At 40.1% G+C, this 20,634-nt stretch overlaps 1 protein-coding gene across 1 annotated transcript in view; it reads right to left on the bottom strand.

Moving 5' to 3' along the window:
• The window catches only part of LOC126243928 (putative inorganic phosphate cotransporter), a 246,450-nt gene extending 226,567 nt beyond the window's left edge, over positions 1 to 19,883 (bottom strand). Inside the window, exons 1-2 of the mRNA XM_049948199.1 lie at positions 19,847 to 19,883; positions 5,018 to 5,157 (exon numbers count right to left, since the gene is read on the bottom strand). Of these exons, the coding sequence (XP_049804156.1) occupies positions 5,018 to 5,074 (57 nt within the window). The 5' untranslated portion in view covers positions 5,075 to 5,157; positions 19,847 to 19,883. The remainder of the gene's footprint in view (positions 1 to 5,017; positions 5,158 to 19,846) is intronic.
• Between the last annotated feature and the right edge of the window lie 751 nt (positions 19,884 to 20,634).

Genomic DNA, 20,634 nt, shown 5'->3' with positions numbered 1-20,634 from the left:
TCAGGCTTAACGCCTTAGAGACACTGTCCAGCGAATGCAGCAATGTGACGGTTCCCTGCTTGGTCATGGTGGCATTATATGGGGCCGACGTACGCCGCTGGTGGTCATGGAAGGTGTCGTAACGGCTATACGATAATTGAATGCCATCCTCCGACCGATAGTGTCACCATATCGGCAGCATATTGGCGAGGCATTCGTCTTCGTGGACGTGCACATCCGCCCCATCGTACCCCCATCGTGCACATCTTGTGAATGACTTCCTTCAGGATAACGACAACGCTCGACTAGAGTGACCAGCGTGTTCTCCAGACATGAAAATAATCGAACGTGCGTGGGATACATTGAAAAGGGCTATTTACGTATAACGTGACCCACCAACCACTCTAAGGGATCTACGCCGAATCGCCGATGAGGAGTGGGATAATCTGGACCAACGGTGCCTTGATGAACTTTTGGATAGTATGCAACGACGAATACAGGCATGCATTAATGCAAGAGGACGTGCTACTGGGTATTAGAGGATCTGCTGTGTACAGCGGTCTGGACCACCACCTCTGAATGTCTCGTTGTATAGTGGTACAACATGCAATGTATAGTTTTTATGAACAATAAAGTGTGTGGAAATAGTGTTTATGTTACTTCCTGGCAGATTAAAACTGTGTGCCCTAACGAGACTCGAACTCGGGACCTTTGCCTTTCACGGGCAAGTGCTCTACCATCTGAGCTACTGAAGCACGACTCACGCCCGGTACTCACAGCTTGACTTCTGCCAGTACCTCGTCTCCTGCCTTCCAAACTTTACAGAAGCTCTGTTGCAGGAGACGAGGTACTGGCAGAAGTAAAGCTGTGAGTACCGGGCGTGAGTCGTGCTTCGGTAGCTCAGAGGGTAGAGCACTTGCCCGTGAAAGGCAAAGGTCCCGAGTTCGAGTCTCGGTCGGGCACACAGTTTTAATCTGCCAGGAAGTTTCATATCAGCGCACACTCCGCTGCAGAGTGAAAATCTCATTCTGGAATGTTTATGTTGATCTCTATTCCAGTTTCCCGCACAGTTTCCGGAACTCTCGGAACCAAGGTGACGCAAAACTTTTTTTGATGTGTGTATTATATTACCTCCATGCATAGAAATATAATGATGTAACTGTTAACGTAATTTAAATATATTTACCTGCAGTAGAAAACTATGCCTTACAAATGAAATGAGAGCGTCTTTGAGTTTTTTTTCTGTTTGTTTTGGTCTTCAAATTCTGTCTTTCTGGCTTGACAACTTGACATTTACAGAGGTATTATACTGATCAAATAGTAACGTTAAGCATGGAACATCTGGAACAATGAATTCAAATACGAAGACTATATATCTATGGGTGTATGTGATAAAAGTTAAAAAAATGGTAAGAAATTAAGAGGTATGAAAAATGACAAAAATAAAATAAAAACAAATATTAAAGTGTATGGTGAGATGAGATCATACTTTAAATTTCATTTTATTGTATAGGCGATCTGTGTTTGTTGATTTGCAGAATGAGGCTAAAGTTATCCAAGAATTTTTTGTTCTGAAGTTCTGTTTACTCATTAAGAAGTGTATCAGGTTGACATTTAAATGACTGCAAATTTACATTTCTTCGAAGATATTCATTTGCTTCCCATTCCTATCATAATGTTAAATCTGGAGCTTCTCACTAATATTTTAAGTATATGTTTGTTGCTTCAGAGATGTAGTTTAAAGGCACATGTACTGTCATCATTACATTTTAGGTGCTCTTTGAAACTTATTCAAAAGTTTCTACCAATTTGTCCAAAGCATACCTTGTCACAATCATCACATCAAATTTTGTGCGTCTAAATGGGTCTGTAGTACTGGTTGTATGTCTTACATCACTAATGTTGTTTTCAGTATGGGAGCTAACTTTGATATTTGTAGTTCTAAAAGTTTTGGTTATTTCATTTGAAGTGATTCTTTAAAATGGCAGAACAACAAATTTGTTTTTTTTTTTTTGTTTAGCTTCCTCCATTTCTACAGTAATTTCATTTCCTTTTGATTTTTGCTTAAATTTTTCTGTCTATACTTTTTTTTGTCTGCGCTCTGAAGTAATGTACTTTATACAAATTTTCTAGTATTGCTAATTCTTTGTTCAGCCTACCTTTTTCAAGTTGAAAATTTATCTCCATGTCACTGAGGGGAAATATGTTTTCTATGGGTTTCTGTGTGGCATGATCAGTTATTGATTAGTGTGTATGTAATCGCTGATTTTCAAAAAGTTCCAAATTTGCATAATGAATTTTCTTTTTTTTTTACTGTGACATGTAGGAAGCCAATACAGTTATTTGCATTCCTTTATCTCTTTATCTGTGAAGAGATTATTGTAAGTTTAAGGACTTTCTTCATTTGTGCATTAATTTTGTAGGGTCATGTTTTAATTTATATCATTCTTTATGAATAACTCATGAATTTTATTGAGATGTTCATCTTTTTATATTATTACCAATGTGTTGCCTTTATGTCTAATGCACCATGTTTATTTAATTTCTTGTTAATATGTCACTGTGTTTTATTTGCTTTGAAACGAGATTGTAGAAATAATTTTGTTTTTGCATACAGTGGGGAGCTGTGCCATATCTAGCGGTATTTTTGTATTAACTATGAAATTTTTAATCATGCTACTTTGTAGTTTCGAAAGTAGATGGAATTTTAGTGCTTTATTCAGGAGATCCAGCTCTGCTTCTGTAAATTGAACCTCTCGATGTGTTGGAAAAATGTTAATTTATTGATGTTGCTTGTTCACATTTATAAGTTCCCTTCATTTGAGCATGAATTATAACACTGTGACTTTATTTATATGTGTTTCCCTAATTCTTTTAGTCATAAGATGTACATACTCGTTAATTAATCTGATTATTAAATTACATTGCATTAGAGTGAACGTTTTTCCTAGTTGTAGGTGTGCTAGATATAATTTACGATTGAACTCGAGCTTCCATTTAAATTTAGTGTGAATTTCATATTTCATCAGGATAATATCACTGCACTTTTTCACTTTCTTAGCGACTTTTGTTATAAGTTTAATAATAACATTCACCAAGTTTGTAAATGCTTTTAACTGTTCATTAAATCTGATGCTTTCAATAATCTTCAACAGTTTAATTTTGATGTGCTGATAACATTGTATTTTACCCTTATCTTTGTATGATAGTATGAGGTACAATTTCTTCACAGCAGCTATCACAGCAATGTATTTCTTATAATAAGTTTCGGTTTTCTGCTTTTGCTGCTTGTTCTCAACAGCCTTCTAGGCTGTTTTCAAGTGTCTTTATGTTTATGTATAAAATAGAATATCTATAGAGAATCAGTCTCAGTTGCAAGTTATTTTTGTTACAAATAACTCATTTCACCTTGTTAAGGCCCTATCAGATTTTATAAAAGTTATCAAGAGAATTTCATGTCATCAGCTGGAAAGACACTTGGACAGAGCTGACGATGAAGAAACCATTGAAAGATATTTCTGTCGGACAAGATACACTAGTAAATCATGAGCACCCCCAAATAAAGCGCAATGTAGAGCCACACATACATCGCATAATCCCAAAAATCAAGGGGACAACATTGGAACTAGATAGTTGCAATGTGGTCTCCTTGTACGAGGTTTGTTTACCCAATTTTCAGGTTTATATGATGTATGTTTGGCTCGTTTGGTGGTGTTCACGATCCGTAAGTAGATATAGTCAAACTGAAGTAGAAATATCTTTTAGTTTATTCACTATCATTTCTGACCACGCATCTTCCCAGCCAGAGATTTGAAGTGCTCTTGACAGGTTTTCATAAAATTTGATGAAATCTCAACAAGGTGAAACATATTTCTTGTAAGAAAAATAACTTTCTAACTGAGACTGTTTCTTTAGACAATCAAGAAAAACGATTGCTGTACTGTTTTGCCTATCATGGAGTGGAGTAACTTTACAAAAAAAATATAATTTCTCAACATATTAACAATGGAAGCTGCAGTGCAATATTAAAATTCGACTGTTTTCAAAAATAATATTCAATCAGTTAATGCTAGAGGACAAAAGATAGTGTTTTTCAGAAAGACATCGGCTGAATTAATATTACTACAATATTATTCACAATATTAAAGTCTCCAAAACTTCAGAAATATTATGGACTCTCAAAATATAAGACTAGTTTTGGAATCAGCACAAAAAAATGTTTTAAGATGATAGATTTCACACATCAATTTCATTCTGCTATAAAGTATATATTTATATTTCGTTTTTGTGATCTCGCATTTCCTAAACTGGTGGGGAGAGGCACATCTATAAATAAATTTTAGTGAGATGGCAAAAGGGAGTTCAGAGGGAAACGACGTTGTGGTAGGTCATGTAGACCTACAATACCCTTGTTTCAGTGTAGGCCATCCAATAATAGGTTTGCAACAATGAGAAAACATGGCCAGTGCCTGTTGTTTTTGTGGAAATCTTTTGTGAGTTGTGTTTATGTAATAAATGTTATGATATGGAGACATTTTATGACTGATTAGTAGTTACATGGCACATAGCACAAGTGAACTCTGAGGCCAGACTCCGGGAAGGACTGCAAACAGTTTATTTAATCATACATTATTAATGAAATCCGTAAGGTGAATATGTGGCAACGTTGAACGGGAAGCCAGAATTTGTTTCCGCTGAACCAACGTATAGAAAACGTAAGAACTTTTGCCAGAGAAAGGTCTCAGTATTCATTTGTTACTAAAAACATACACTGCTACTTTTCAGAAAAATCATACAGTTGTTTGGGGTCATGGTAAAGGAATGATAAACCAATTGTACTAGAACCCTGCCACATACAGAAAGAGGGCCTTACTGTACCGTCAGTATTTTGAACCATTGAACAAAAATGCTAAACTCAACTTACGTAAGCTTATGAGTAATACGAAAACTACATATTAGTGCTATTTATAGTAATTATAAGTTACATACACTAGTTGATTGTTGTGAGGGCCCAGTAGTTCGGCCGTCAGGTACCCACCTTGATGTTAGGGTTCCCAGCGGTGTTGTTGGCCATGACAACCACCGCCATCGACATGTCTGTGCGCAAGCTCAAGACCAGGACATGGGTGACGCATAGAAGCAGTGCTTGAAGGTGCCTCACACCCAACACGGGGAGTGCTAAAACAAAAGCGTTTGGACTATTGTTATCTCTATGTGCGCGCTTGTTTAGAAGGTCGAGGTATGTCCAGATGTCTGCCTGCATTAGTTTCTCCCCAGTCAGGTCCCTTTAACTTGTTTGTGAGGTAGCCAAAGTCACTGTTGTGTGTCGAGAGAGATTTATAGAAGATCAGTAAGGTCTTAGTACGCTGTGGCAGGTATGATTAGCTTTCACTCAGTTAATACTAGGCAGAAATCAAATCTGCATGTGGAATGCACTTCCTTGATTCTTGTGCAGAAAGGAGTGCAGTATTCTGCTGCATCCATTTTCAATAAGCTACCACAAGAACTCAAAAATCTTAGCAGTAGCCCAAACGCTTTTAAGTCTAAACTGAAGAGTTTCCTCATGGCTCAATCCTTCTATTCTGTCGAGGAGCTCCTGGAAGAGCTAAAAAAATTAAGCAAATTCCAGTGTAACATTATTGATATTCTTTATTTAAACTTACGACTTGTAGCCTGAATATGTTTTTTATATTTCATTTTATCTGTTTCTGTTATCGTGTTATAATTTCATGTATTGACTCGTTCCATGACCATGGAGACTACTCCTTAATTTCGTCCCACGGAACCATAAATAAATAAATAAAATAAAAATTAGTTATAATGCGTGCAAATATCCTCACAGTTGTAGGAGTATGCTCGACAGGGAGCCCATATCGTAGTCATGTATTGTGAAACTTGCTTAACTTGGGCCAACAATTCACAAGTGGCCGTGCTTGAGAATACGAATACATATTCTGCAGTAGGCACTCCGACGAGGTGTCCCATGATATTCTTAAAGCATTTCATGTTTATATTAGTATGATTACAATTCAGTGCTATGTTCGATCTGGGTCAACTCTGGACACAATGACAAACGTCTAGCCATTCACAGTTTACGAATTAACTTGGCCAGCTTTCTGCTTTGGAGCATAGATCGTCATCTCTACTTTATTTCATTTGACATCATTAGTTGAATGGAAGCTATTCCAGACTTCTGCCAATATTGTGTTCTTCAGCTATCAACATCCATGTAGTTCTTGCGTAACTTTCTAATGCCATCTACTTGTCTTCTAACAGATCGTAGTCTCGTGCTTTTGTTATCTACTGGAATGCAGTGAACAACTTTTTTGGTCTATATCCATGATTTGCTGGCTCAATAGTTAATTGGCAGACTAGAAATGCAATAATTTGGATTCGATCCCTGTCCAGTCGTATAGCTTTTATCCGTCACTCATTACTTATTTGGCTTCTGGCAATGATATTTAATGTATTCAATGTGAAAAAAAAACAAGCTGCGGCATGCTTCTGAGTTCGCATTAAACAGTACGTCCTCCCCTATAACTATGTAAGTCTGTTCACAGGCCGGAGAAATGAAAATGCCTGTTGCTTTCAATAGCACGATGCTCAGAAAAGTGCTGTGATGTTTAAATCCACCTTAAGGTCGACCACAGCTTTTCCATTTCCATATTACATCCGCCTGTTCGGCTGCGTGAACTGTCCATCTTAATTTCATTTTTATTACGGTCGTATACGGTCCATTGATCGTGACCGGGCCAAATATCTCACTAAATAAGCGTCAAACGAAAAAACTACAAAGAATGAAACTTGTCTAGCTTGAAGGGGAAAACCAGATGGTGCTATGGTTGACCCGCTAGATGTTGCTGCCATAGGTGAAATGGATATCAACTGCGTTTTTTATAAATAGGAACCCCCATTTTTATTACATATTCTTGTAGTACGTAAAGAAATATGAATGTTTTAGTTAGACCACTTTTTTCGCTTTGTGATAGATGGCGCTGTAATAGTCACAAACATATGGCTCACAATTTCAGACGAACAGTTGGTAACAGGTAGGTTTTTAAATTAAAATACAGAATGTAGGTACGTTTGAACATTTTATTTCGGTTGTTACAATGTGATTATGTAACGTTGCGATCTTATCATTTCTGAGAACGCATGCTGTTACAGCGTGATTACCTGTAAATACCACATTAATGCAATAAATGCTCAAAATAATGTCCGTCAACCTGAATGCATTTGGCAATACGTGTAACGACATTCCTCTCAACAGCGACTAGTTCGCCTTCCGTAATGTTCGCACATGCATTGACAATGCGCTGACGCATGTTGTCAGGCGTTGTCGGTGGATCACGGTAGCAAATATCCTTCAACTTTCCCCACAGAAAGAAATTCTGGGACCTCAGATCCGGTGAACGTGCGGGCCATGGTATGTTCTTCGACGACCAATCCACCTGTCACGAAATGTGCTATTCAATACCGCTTCAACCGCACGCGAGCTATGTGCCGGACATCCATCATGTTGGAAGTACATCGCCATTCTGTCACGCACTGAAACATCTTGGAGTAACATCGGTAGAACATTACGCAGGAAATCAGCATACATTGCACCATTTAGATTGCCATCGATAAAATGGGGGCCAATTATCCCTCCTCCCATAATGCCGCATCATACATTAACCCGCCAAGATCGCTGATGTTCCACTTGACGCATCATGGATTTTCCGTTGCCCAATAGTGCATTTTATGCCGGTTTACGTTACCGCTGTTGGTGAATGACGCTTCGTCGCTAAATAGAACGGGTGCAGAAAATCTGTCATCGTCCCGTAATTTCTCTTGTGCCCAGTGGCAGCACTGTACTCGACTTTCAAAGTCGTCGCCATGCAATTCCTGGTGCATAGAAATATGGTACGGGTGCAATCGATGTTGATGTAGCATTCTCAACACCGACGTTTTTGAGATTCCCGATTCTCGCGCAATTTGTCTGCCACTGATGCGCGGATTAGCCGCGACAGCAGCTGAAACACCTACTTGGGCATCATCATTTGTTGCAGGTTTTGGTTCACGTTTCACATGTGGCTTAACACTTCCCGTTTCCTTAAATAACGTAACTATCCGGCGAACGGTCCGGGCACTTGGATGATGTCGTCCAGGATACCGAGCGGCATACATAGCACACGCCCGTTGGGCATTTTGATCACAATAGCCAAACATGAACACGATATCGACCTTTTTCGCAAATGGTGAACGGTCCATTTTAACACGGGTAATGTATCACGAAGAAAATACCGTCCGCACTGGCGGAATGTTACGTGATACCACGTACTTATGCGTTGGTGACTATTACAGCGCCATTTATCACAAAGCGAAAAAATGGGCCCAACTAAAACATTCATATTCCTTTACGTACTACACGAATATGTAATAAAAAATGGGGGTACCTATTTAAAAAAAAGCAGTTGATATCCGTTTGACCTATGGCACCGCCACATAGCGGGCAAACCATGGCGCCATCTGGTTTTCCGCTTCAAGCTAGACGAGTTTCGTTCTTTGTAGTTTTTTCGTTTGATGCTTATTTCGTGATATATTTGGACCGGTCATAATCAATGGACCACCCTGTATACGACGCCGACAAGAGCACAGTAGGAGTTAGCACGAACCACCTACAGATGGCAACGACTTCGTTTTCTGAAATATCGTGGGGAACGTGCGACGTTACCTGTGCTTACATACAAAATATGGCAGGAAGACATCTGATCGCAATAACTTCTATTTACTACAATTGACAGATTGAAATAAATTAACAGTAATAATATTACAAGCCGGTATTTCATTTATTGTATGTAATCTATCTTAGATCCGACAAAGAAGTCGTGGCGGATTTTACGGTGTCGTCCAAAGCTATCAGCTGTTGATCAGTAGCTGCTCTTTAACTATGGTATCTTGGTGTTCGTAATACTTTCTTCTGCTTTTGTACATATTCTTTTACATCTTTCACTTACTTTCTTAAATGGCAACCAGATAAGAGCCTACGCCACGCCATCTTCCGATACAACGACGCCAGCAAGGCAGCTTTCGCAATATCCAGCTCATGCAGTTTCGAAGTCTGATAACTGCATTTCAAGCATATGATAATATTTGCTCAAGTATGTGGCAGATCAGAAGGCCAGTGACCACTACTGATAATGAGCTCGATAACGAGCGTACTTTCATTTGGGGAGGGAGTCTGTCGTCTAACCGCTGCTACTTACAATGCTATCTTGATAATTATTATGGGCCCTCGTGATCGGCTATCGAAATGAAGAGTATTATGCGTATCACATCCGCTGTTTTTTTCTTTTATACGAGGGCCGTTCAGAAAGTAACCTCCGGTTGATTTAAAAAAATACACCAAGTTAAATAAAAATATTTTAATATATACATCTTACAACTACATCTTTGCACTATTTTTCTACATAGTCTCCATAGCGATTGAGGCACTTATCGTATCTCTTCACAAGCTTTGAAATTCCTTCTGCATAAAAATCACCCGCTTGTGCCTGGAGCCAGCCTGTGACCGCATCTTTGAGCTCTTCGTCGTCATCAAACCGCTGTGACCCGAGCCATTTCTTCAAATGCATGAAGAGGTGATAATCACTTGGCGCCAGGTCTGGGCTGTAAGGTGGATGGTTGATAACGTCCCACTTGAAGGACTCAAGAAGGGCCGTTGTTCTGCGAGCAGAGTGAGGACGGGCGTTATCGTGCAAAAAAACGATACCGGAAGTCGGCATACCACGGCGTTTGTTCTGTATAGCCCGTCGTAACTTTTTTATTGTTTCACAGTACACGTCTTGATTAATGGTCGTACCACGTTCCATGAATTCAACCAACAACACCCCTTTGGCATCCCAAAACACCGTTGCCATCAGTTTTCTGTCAGAAAAATCTTGTGAGGCTTTTCTTGGTTTGGTAGGCGAATTTGAATGTGCCCACATCTTTGATTGTTCTTTTGTCTCCGGGTTCACGTACTTAATCCAGGTTTCGTCACCGGTCACGATTCTGTTTAACAATGGTTCTCCTTCGTCCTCATAACGTGACAGAAAGTCTAATGCAGAGGCCATTCTTTGAGTTTTGTGGTGGTCGGTAAGAATTTTGGGCACCCATCGTGCACAGAACTTACGGTAACCCAATCTTGCTGTCACTATCTCGTACAAGAGAGTCTTAGAAATCTGTGGAAAACCAGTAGACAACTCCGACATTGAGAAACGTCGATTTTCACGAACTTTTGCATCAACTGTCTGAACGAGTTCGTCAGTCACCAATGATGGTCTACCACTCCTCTCTTCATCATGAACGTTTTCTCGTCCACTTTTAAATAAACGTACCCATTCACGGACAACTCCTTCAGTCGTAACTCTTGGTCCGTACACGGCACAAAGCTCACGATGAATAGCTGCTGCAGAATATCCTTTGGCTGTAAAAAACCTTATGACAGCATGCACTTCACATTTGGCGGGGTTTTCTATTGCAGCACACATTTCAAACTGCCACAAAAACTAAACTAAAGCAGGTACGACGTTCACTCGACCACGGCTTGATGTCGACTGACCTGTTGAGTGCGTGAACGCACAGATGGCGTCGCTACTCCCCCCACAACCCGCACTGTGACCAATCGGAGGTTACTTTCTGAACCGCCCTCGTATTTACCTTTCAAGAGCAAATTGCTTCGGAATTCAGCTTCAGGATGCCTCAGAAAGTTTCATTTGACAAGACTAATCCTTCTACTTGAAAGCAGACGGTGTCTTTGGACGGATCGTAATTTACGCATGAGAACTTAATAGTTTAAATTGGCACCAGTTCTTATTGCGGTTGTCGGTAGGGGTCTAAATGGAGCAGCTAGCTCGCTCATTTTCTCTTCTCCACGACTGCGAGAACATGTAGCTAAATTTCATCTTTCAGTGCAACGGAGCACACTCACACAGGCACGTGTGTGGAGGAGCATTTCCTAACAATGAGCTTCCTTTATGGTGTACCGGCCGTAAGGGGCGCACGAAAATCGAGTTGCACCATTGACCTCCAAGGTCGCTTGATCTCACGGTGTGCGGGTTAGTTTTTCCTGCACATTTTTGAAAGATTCCGTCTGTGGACCTCGCCTTCCAACAAATTTGGATGAAGTTCGACGACAGACAATAGCTGCAGCGATAGTATTAACTCCAGACAACCACACACAAGTATGTAACTAGCCAGAATATTTGTCGTGCGTCCAATGGAGGGAATATCGAACGTTTGTGAAAAGTAAATGAGATCCTTGATCCTAAACGTAATTGTAAAAATGCACCCCAAGGTTGTATATGCAAACGTGTAAAAGAAATAACCTTGTAAAATTGTGTGATTGTTTTGATAAATAAAAACTTTACGCGTAAACTAAAATTTACCCTTCGTTTGTACCTTTATTCATGTAGAAGATATACTCTTGCCAAAGAGGTTCAATGCTTTTAAGCAACATATACTATATCGTTCCGTTTATAAGACTTCCTTAGAAAAGTGTGCTTTTGAGTCGGGTTCATCGAATGGAAGCTGCCTCTGATACAGAAGATTTGCCAGGAGAACTAAGCCACCTACCAAAGACTTCCGTCACAACAACCAAAAAATATCCCACGTGTAAGCAGAACATGGTCGAGGTGGAAAGTGCTTTCTATCCTTTCTGTGGTCCTGTGCTCCTGAAGAAAAAACATCAAGTTGTCTTCGGTCTCCCAAGTAACGTATACCGGGAGGCCTGTGACAGATAAGGTCGACCTCGGAGGTCTCAGCGTTAGCAAAATATCGTCTGAGTGTGGGTAATGTCACGTCGTGCAGAGCTTGCACACGAGACAACACAGTGGATATAAGGTGAGAAGTGTCTGTTTCTACACTACGCGGTGGGTATAAGGCGACAGGTGTCTGTTCCTACACTACCCGGAGAAATCGGCAATAACTGAACATTTTGTGAAAAATGAACATAAAATTGCGTTTGACGAAATCGCCATCGCCAGGTGGTCTAACGCGTTGTGGGATAGCGTAATAAAGTAAACTATAGAGATCAAAATACCTGACAACAACCTCAAGGTACCTGGTGGTTATACGATGTACCGAGAGCTCCAATGCGGGCTGTATACATCACAGAACGCTGAAGCATCATAGTTATGTTCATTAATCGGTGCGCTTGCAGACTATACTGAAAAGATAGTAATTCCAGTTTGTCAGTATGCTGTTTGTTGCTTGGCGACATGTGTTGATTTCTTTTGTGAAGTGACAGTTGGTGTAAAGGTTGAAGTTTTCCATACGAAACAACAGTTATTGACAAGAGAGGACTCCTACTGTTGGCAAGTTGTTGTATCAGAACATCAGCAATAGCAGTACTGCATTGCGGGAATGTCGCCGACAAAGAAAGCTGCAAAGAGTCCCTACGTCAATAAATGAGCTAAAAATATGATTAATAAGTTAGAAGTAACAATTACATAACACTGACCTTAGAGGCTCCTTGCACCCCACACCATTTTACCGAGCGGTGTGGCGCAGAGGTTAACACACTGGACTGCATTCGGGAGGACGACCGTTCAATCCCTCGTCCGGCCATCCTGATTTAGGTTTCCCGTGATTTCCGTAAATCGCTTCAGGCTAAAGCCGGGATGGTTCCTCTGCCAGAAAACGGCCGATTTCCTTACCTAATCCGATGAGACCGATGACCTCACTGTTTGGTCTCTTTCCCCCAAATCAACACAACCAACCTCACACAGCTTTGTCACGCTACCACCTAGATATTTCATCGACATGGCTATGTCAAGAAACACACCACTAGAACTGCATTTGATTATTACAGATTTATTTTTCCCACATATTTCATCAACTTACATTTCCCTACAATTAGAGCCGAAACCGATTCGCAAATCTAGGAAGACTGAATCTACTTGTTCATTTGCATCTATTATTTGCAAGAGTGTATGAATAAAGCAAGCTGTGTTTCACACTAGCGTTTTTTTCTGAACTGCGAGCTCATATTTTAAGGGAAGCTTGTTTCCATCCTGAAATGTCATATTTTTGAGCTCATAATATCCTCTAGGCTCCTATAACAGACGGACGTCAGGGATACTGTTGTGGAGTTCTGTAAATACGATCCGTTAACCTTCTTTTTTTGTAGAAAATAATGACCATTGTCCTTTTCCAGTCTCATGCAACTTTTCGGTAGGCGAGAGATTCTCGATACATGGGAACAAAAAAAGAAGATAATTTCGCAGCTTATTTCATATCATTTGGAACTTGAATTCCGTTAGAGCGTGATCCTTTCTCCGTTTTATGTAGTCTTAATTGTTTTTCAATACCGCACTATTGTTAAGTTTCTTCTGAAGTTCAAACCCTGGTATGACTGTATCTCCAAGCGTGCACACCACTTAAATGTGGAATTGTCTGAGGCACTGCTCCACTCCTCTCTGTCATAAAAAGGTGGAGAGGTTATTGAAAACTTACGTGCCTCTATTACGTAAACAAAATTCGGAAAAAATCAGTGTTATTCACTGAAGTGAATTCTGAAAGTCGCGATCATTTTAAAACTTTCCATCATGCATTTATTGCTACTGTGAGCTTTATAAAACTGTGGCCACTTTTAGATAGTTAACTTGCCGCTACTGTTAGGCTTCGTGGTGCACATGAACAGATAATTATCTGTGTACATTACAGCATCACGTTTCCGATAAACAATTATCATTTAATCTTTTCGACAAGATTTTATGTGGAAATATGCCTGTTACCTGCCACAAGTGCTGGAATCTCCACCAGCATGTTATTCAAAACACTTCTCTCTTATTCGTTAGTGTAATCAGTGGTTCAAAGTCCACAGGTTCGCTGTTTGAGAATTAGATGTTAGTTGGATGTTAATTACGCTTCATAAAAACACTGTCGACATACGATTAATGGTGATGATGTGCTATGAGTCATTTCACATTCACATTATAAATCCAAATGTAAACATAACTACTAGGTGTCCATGTATAAATTGTTAGTAGCTCCTACTCAACAACTTCTATATATTACAAAAACAGAAATTCAGCTATCTAATAGAACGGGTTGTCCAGGAGAAACTCTATGAGTTTGCTTTAAAATTTTGTGTCATTGGGTAGGTGATCAAAAATTTTTGTGGCAGCGTTGAGCACCCCTTTTTGTGCGAAAGACAACCTTAATTCAAGTAATGAATGTAACTTCTCCTTCTGGTGTTGTTATGAAGCAGTAGTTAAAATTCCAAACTCTGTTAACAGATATGTATGTGGTGTCTGTTTGTTCCCCATTGATTTAAATCAGTTCCCACTTGCAGTAGTGGCTGTAATTCCTTTGGGTCCTTCAACAGATGTCTACAAGACGAACGTGGACCGAGCACCACATATTATTCTTATATAGTTTTCGAGCATGAACTTTGTTTCTTAAGGGTGAGTTACCACAGAACATTATCCAATACGACATTACGAATGAAAATGAGCAAAATAAGTGAAATAACTGATTTGCAATAATTCGAAGTGAAAATGTGGCTGAATTACGTTGTTTTGACTGATGACCATAGATGTTAAGTCCCATAGTGCTCAGAGCCATTTTTTGAATTACGTTGTTTTAGGAGTTCCAAACTGTGTCTTATTTTCACTTTTAATTCTCACCAGTATGGACACCTAAAAGTTTTGAAATTACAAGGCAAGTTATTATTTCCTTACCATGTTTTCCTCTAGTTCCTCTTGACATGTAAAACCTGTTTGTTTCTAAACGAACGTTACACTTGCATCAGTTTCCAATCTACATTTGTATTGAAAAATTTTCTAACAGACTGCGCTTGCACAAACACATTTTGTCGTAAGAGAGCTCAGGAGCTACTGAAAGTTCCGGATGAAGAGTTTCTGTTTAAAGACGGTGATACATTCATCAATAAGAGTGAGCAATAGACAATTTCAAAAATATTATTTATGGGGGCATTTTCTCTGCGTGGTTCCTTCCCGTGTCCCGAGAACAAGAAAACATTATCCTTCTTGGATCGATTTTAATGTTACAGAAAGGAGGGGAAATCTTATTAATCCTGTCAGTCAATGAGGAAATTAATACAACAGCAAAAATACACGGCGGCTGACCAGCAGGTTACCGTTCTGCTAGGGCCTAATAAAATTAACTTATTCTGTAGAAATTACATTATTTATGGAGAAAGGGGGGAAACTACACCTCTAAAGTCAAGCAATCGCCACTAACTCTTTGTTACTTCGGATGCAGCTTTAATTGCTGTCTAGTTTACAAAAGGTTGGAAGAAGACAGGGAAACTACTACCTCTAATTTTGATACGATAGGTTGTTTAGGAACTCAGAAGAATATTTAAGAGTTACACATATTACAGCAGATGTGAATACTGGAATAGTGGTTAAGTTTGGTAGCTTAGGTATATGCGCTGAGTAACTGAAACAGTTGTCGGAAAAAGCATCGTCTAGCCACACTAGACTAGACTAGTTACTGTTTACAATGTCTGATTTATTTATTTTTGACAGACGAAGACTATGGATGACATTTAAAAATAAAAATAACAGCTTTTCCCCGAAAATATAAAACCGAAAAAATTATTTACTGATACTGTCATGCACTTGTAAGTTCTATGCAAAGATTGCTTCTGGCTTCGAAATCTTCCTGTATGTTCATGTGTGATCAGTATGTTGACATAAGTAAATGTATTCTTACTGAAGCATCCTACTGTCCCAGCACTTACTCCCTCCTACTTCAACATCGAAAGTAACAGGCCTAATCCATGTTCGATCAGTTAACTACTGATGCGAAGTCCTGGGTTCGATTCCTAGCAATCACCCAAATTTTTTTGTAGTGGAAAGGTCACTCCCGGCTATAGGAGTAAAAGAATGGATACACAGAATTATAGGCCGTGTCCATTAAGGCAATCAATGCTTGGATCCAAGAACGTATTTGTTCAGAAAAAGTAGATTTACTAGAATTCTGGAAGAAAAGTTAGCCTGTGGAAAACAGCAAGTTATATTCCCACGCAACATCTTGAATATTAAATACAGCTGAGCAGGTAGATTTCATCTCAAATGGTTCAAAATGGCTCTGAGCACTATGGGACTTAACTTCTAAGGTCATCAGCCGGCCGAAGTGGCCGTGCGGTTAAAGGCGCTGCAGTCTGGAACCGCGAGACCGCTACGGTCGCAGGTTCGAATCCTGCCTCGGGCATCGATGTTTGTGGTGTCCTTAGGTTAGTTAGGTTTAACTAGTTCTAAGTTCTAGGGAACTAATGACCTCAGCAGTTGAGTCCCATAGTGCTCAGAGCCATTTGAACCAGCCAAGGTCATCAGTCCCCTAGAACTTAGAACTACGTAAACCTAACTAACCTAAGGACTCACACACATCCATGCCCGAGGCAGGATTCGAACCTGCGACCGTAGTGGTGGCGCGGTTCCAGACTGTAGCACCTAGAACGGCTCGGCCACCCTGGCCGGCAGATTTCATCTCCATAGATTTACAAAAGCCGTTTAAAATAACTGACATAACTATCACACGATAGTATCTTAACAGTTATGCTGTTATCTCAATGCACTTTTGATTGAGAGATTTCAGTACCTTATCCCCAATGTTGAATGATCAACCGATAGCTTACAGCATTGGTTCAGACTGTATTTCAGAGAGGCCTCAAGTCGACTACACCTTTCGTGGCAGTTTGCAATACAGTATTCAGAGAATACCTCATGTTGAAGTTCGTTGATGTAATTTCATGTTAGAAGCTAGCAGATTTATTCATCAACTTTTGAGCAAGAGTGGCCTTCCTCAAAGATCAAACTTTGCTGTCATTCTGTGAATTTGTATCTCCATGACATGCCAGCCACTAACTCCAAGAAAATCCAAGTGTGAAGGTCGCATGTCATTGATTTGTGAGAAGTTTGCTTTTTGGTATAACAAGAACGATCTAATGATGACAAATTCGTGGTCAAAACCAGTCACAATAATCTTACTGACTATTTAAATCTCATGATGTTGTATGTCTTCCGCCACAGGACATCACATTATCCAGCACGATAACTATCCGTGCAGCAAAACAAAAATAATGCTATAATTGCTTAAAAAATATAGTTATGAGGGAAGATCAGTTTGTATTCCGGAGAAATGTAGAAACAGGCGGGGCAATACAGACACCACAACTTACTGTAGTGGATAGGTTAACGAAAGGCAGACCTACCTTCATAGCATATGTAGACTTAGAGAAAGCTTTTAACAGTGTTGACTGGAGTAGTCTCGTTGAAAGTGTGAAGGAATCAGGGGCAAGACACAGGTGAAAAGGCTATTTATAACTGGTACAGAAACAAGACAGCAGTTATACGAGTCGAGGGGCATAAAACGGAATCAGTGATTGAGAAGGCAGTGAGAGAGGGTTGTCGCCTATCCTCTACGTTATTCAATCTGTACACTGAGCAATCAGTAAAGGAAACCAAAGAAAAATTCTGAACAGGAATTATAATTCAGGGAGAAGAAATAAAATACTGTGAGATTTGCCAATGACGTTGTGAGTCTGTCAGAGACAGCAAACACTTGGAAGAGCAGTTCAAGGGAATGGACAGTATCTTGAATGGAAGGTATAAGATAAACACCAGCAAATGCAATACAAGGATAATGGAATGTAGTCGAGTGAAATCAGGTGTTGCTAAAGGAATTAGATTAATAAACGAGACACTTAAAGTAGCATATGTGTTTTGTATTTGGCAGAAAAATAACTGACGATGGCCGAAGTAGAGAGGATATAAAATCTAGACTGGCAATGGGAAAGAAAGAATTTCTGAAAAAGATAAATTTGTTAACGTCGAATAAAGATTTAAGTGTTAATGGTTCAAATAGCTCTGAGCACTATGGGACTTAACATCTATGGTCATCGGTCCCCTAGAACTTAGAACTACTTAAACCTAACTAACCTAAGGACATCACACACATCCATGCCCGAGGCAGGATTCGAACCTGCGACCGTAGCAGTCACGCGGCTCCGGACTGAGCGCCTAGAACCGCTAGACCACCGCGGCCGGCGATTTAAGTGTTAGGAAGTCGTTTCTGAAGGCATCTCTCGGGAACGCAGCAATGTCTGGAAGTAAACCAGTGACGATAAACAGTTTACACAAAAAGAGAATTGAAGATTTCGAAATAAGGTACTGCAGAAGAATGCTGAATGTTAGATGGAACGAGCACATAACTGATGAGGAGGTACTGAACAGAATTGGAGTGACAAGAAATTTGTGGCCCAACTTAACCAGAAGAAGGGATCGTTTGACGGCATACATTACCAGTCGAGTACTGGAGAGAACTGTTGGTCGGGGGTGGTGGTGGGTGGGGAAGCGAGGGGTTAAAAGTTGTAGAGGGAGACCAAGAGATGAGCATAGTAAGAAGATTTAGTAGGATATAGGTTGCATTAGTTATTCGAAGGTGAAGGGGCTTGTACAGGGTAGAGGAGCATTGAGAGCTACGTCAAACCGGTCTTCGGTCTGAAGACCACAACAACAACAATTATGAATGCCAATCTCTATCTTGACGCAGAAAATCGCCGGATATCTGTTGTCGTCTGCCTCTGACCTTGTAGTAAGTGCTTGTAGAGTTCACCTAACACTGAACCGTATCCAATCTTACTTGTAATGTCAGATTTTTCGCAGATGATGGTGTAATGTAAGAGAAAAATCTTTCCCGAAATAATTACAGTACCATTCCAGTCAGGTGTCCATAAAATATCAGTAACGATGCAAAGACTATCAACTAGCTCTTAATTTTCATAAATTAAAAGGCGTGCATATCACAAAATGCAAATGCTGGATATCTTTTGCCTTCAAGATAAGTAAGTCGCAACTAGATTTAGTCACGCCATACAAATATTTAGGAGTAACGAAGTGCAGGGAGGCGAAGAAGGACATGATACTGTAGGCTCAGTTATAACTAAAGGAGACGGCAGTCCGCCATTCACTGGATGGGTACTGCGAAAATGGAAACTGTATATAAAAGAGTTTGCATACGAATCACTTGTGTAACCGATAGCTTAATATTCAAGCTACAATACAGTCGCGAGTAAAAACAGTGATCCAGGAAGTGTAGACATCTATGATCGCAAAACTTGTGTTCTCAGGCCTTCGATTTCGGTCAGTAGTGGCCATCTTAATATCTGCAGAAAAATAGGAAACCAAATACGACTACTGGACAGCCTATATCTTGTAACGAATTAATATGACATAATGGTGAATATTAGTTTCATACGTACAGAATAAATGCGTTTAAAACGTGGTAAGGAACATCTGTTTAAAGTATATCCGAATATAATACGTCAGCGTGGCGTCGCCAAGAAATAAAATATTACTGTAGTGTATAAGACCAATATCAGATCATCCGAAAAGGGGACATCGAGCAGTTGCAAAGAGTTGTGGCGCAAATTGTGTGAGTGGCGACAGAGTGTAAAGAAATGTCACACAATCTTTCAAACCTTCTCTGCACACACACAAACTAGTTCCCAAAGGATAGTGTAGATTAAATCAAGAATGTAACGGGATTCCTTTTTCCGGCACTCCATCCGTGAATGGAACAAGGAGAGACCATAATATATGGTCACATAAAAAGTGCCATCTGACATGCAATTCACAGTGATTCAATGAGCGTAGATGTAAATCTGTCTTGCATGCTGAAGGTAGATCTTCACGATGTTAGGCGAGTTCTCATGTTCGGTTGGCCTGTCTCAGAAAGATCAGAGTATTTTTATTTCATATGGTATGAGTTCAGAGTCAAATTGCAATCTACACAACAGCAGTGTTTTCTAATTTTCTTAAGACTTCTCGTACGATTAGAGGCGAGCTCTGATGAATGCTGCAGTACTCACGGTGTTTGGCTGGGTCAGGCTTGTGTTCCGTCGTAGCCATGGCAGCTGACTGCTGCGGGTGTGGTTGTTCTGATAGCAAACGTCCGCACCTCCCCACCACACAACTATTCCTGCCGCTATCTGCTACACGACTCGACTTGTTTCGCGCGTACTGGAGTATTGGTAATCAACGGGTATACCGTGGCTACTAGAGTGTTCGCTGATTTGAGCTGTAATGATGTGTCCATGATATTCGGAAGTCATTCTAAAAGGGATGTTTCGCTAAATGGCGACTAACTCCAGGAAACGATGCCTGAGGAGTCAAGGAGCAAGGAAAAAAAAAAACATATACATACAGGGTGAAAAGTATTTAAACCGACAAACTCTGGGAGGTTGTGGGGGACATGAAAACAAATATTTTTCCCTAATGTCATTTTTTCCTATGAGGAGTATTTAAACCGATAGTGGAAGATGAAACCAACAAACACTTTTCCATTTTTTTTACCAACAGACAACACATTAACACAACCCAACTTCAATTACAGTAGATTTTCGAAAACGCCTCCATTGACACGTAAACAAAGGTTAGACCGTCGGATGATATTCTGTGTGATACCGGCAAAAACCCCAGCAATATCCTGAATTGTTCCTGCTGCTGCTACTATCCGGGCAACCAGATCCTCTTCTTACGCAACAGGAGTTGCGTAAACAAGGTTCCACATCTCTCCCCACACGAAAAAGTCCATAGGGGACATATCTGGGGATCGAGCAGGCCATGGTACGGGACCACCTTTGCCAATCCACGTTTC

The sequence above is a fragment of the Schistocerca nitens genome, chromosome 1 (assembly GCF_023898315.1).
Source record: "Schistocerca nitens isolate TAMUIC-IGC-003100 chromosome 1, iqSchNite1.1, whole genome shotgun sequence".
Lineage (NCBI taxonomy): Eukaryota > Metazoa > Arthropoda > Insecta > Orthoptera > Acrididae > Schistocerca > Schistocerca nitens.
Note: the sequence above shows the minus strand (reverse complement) of the source record. Positions and strands in the feature narration are given on the sequence as shown.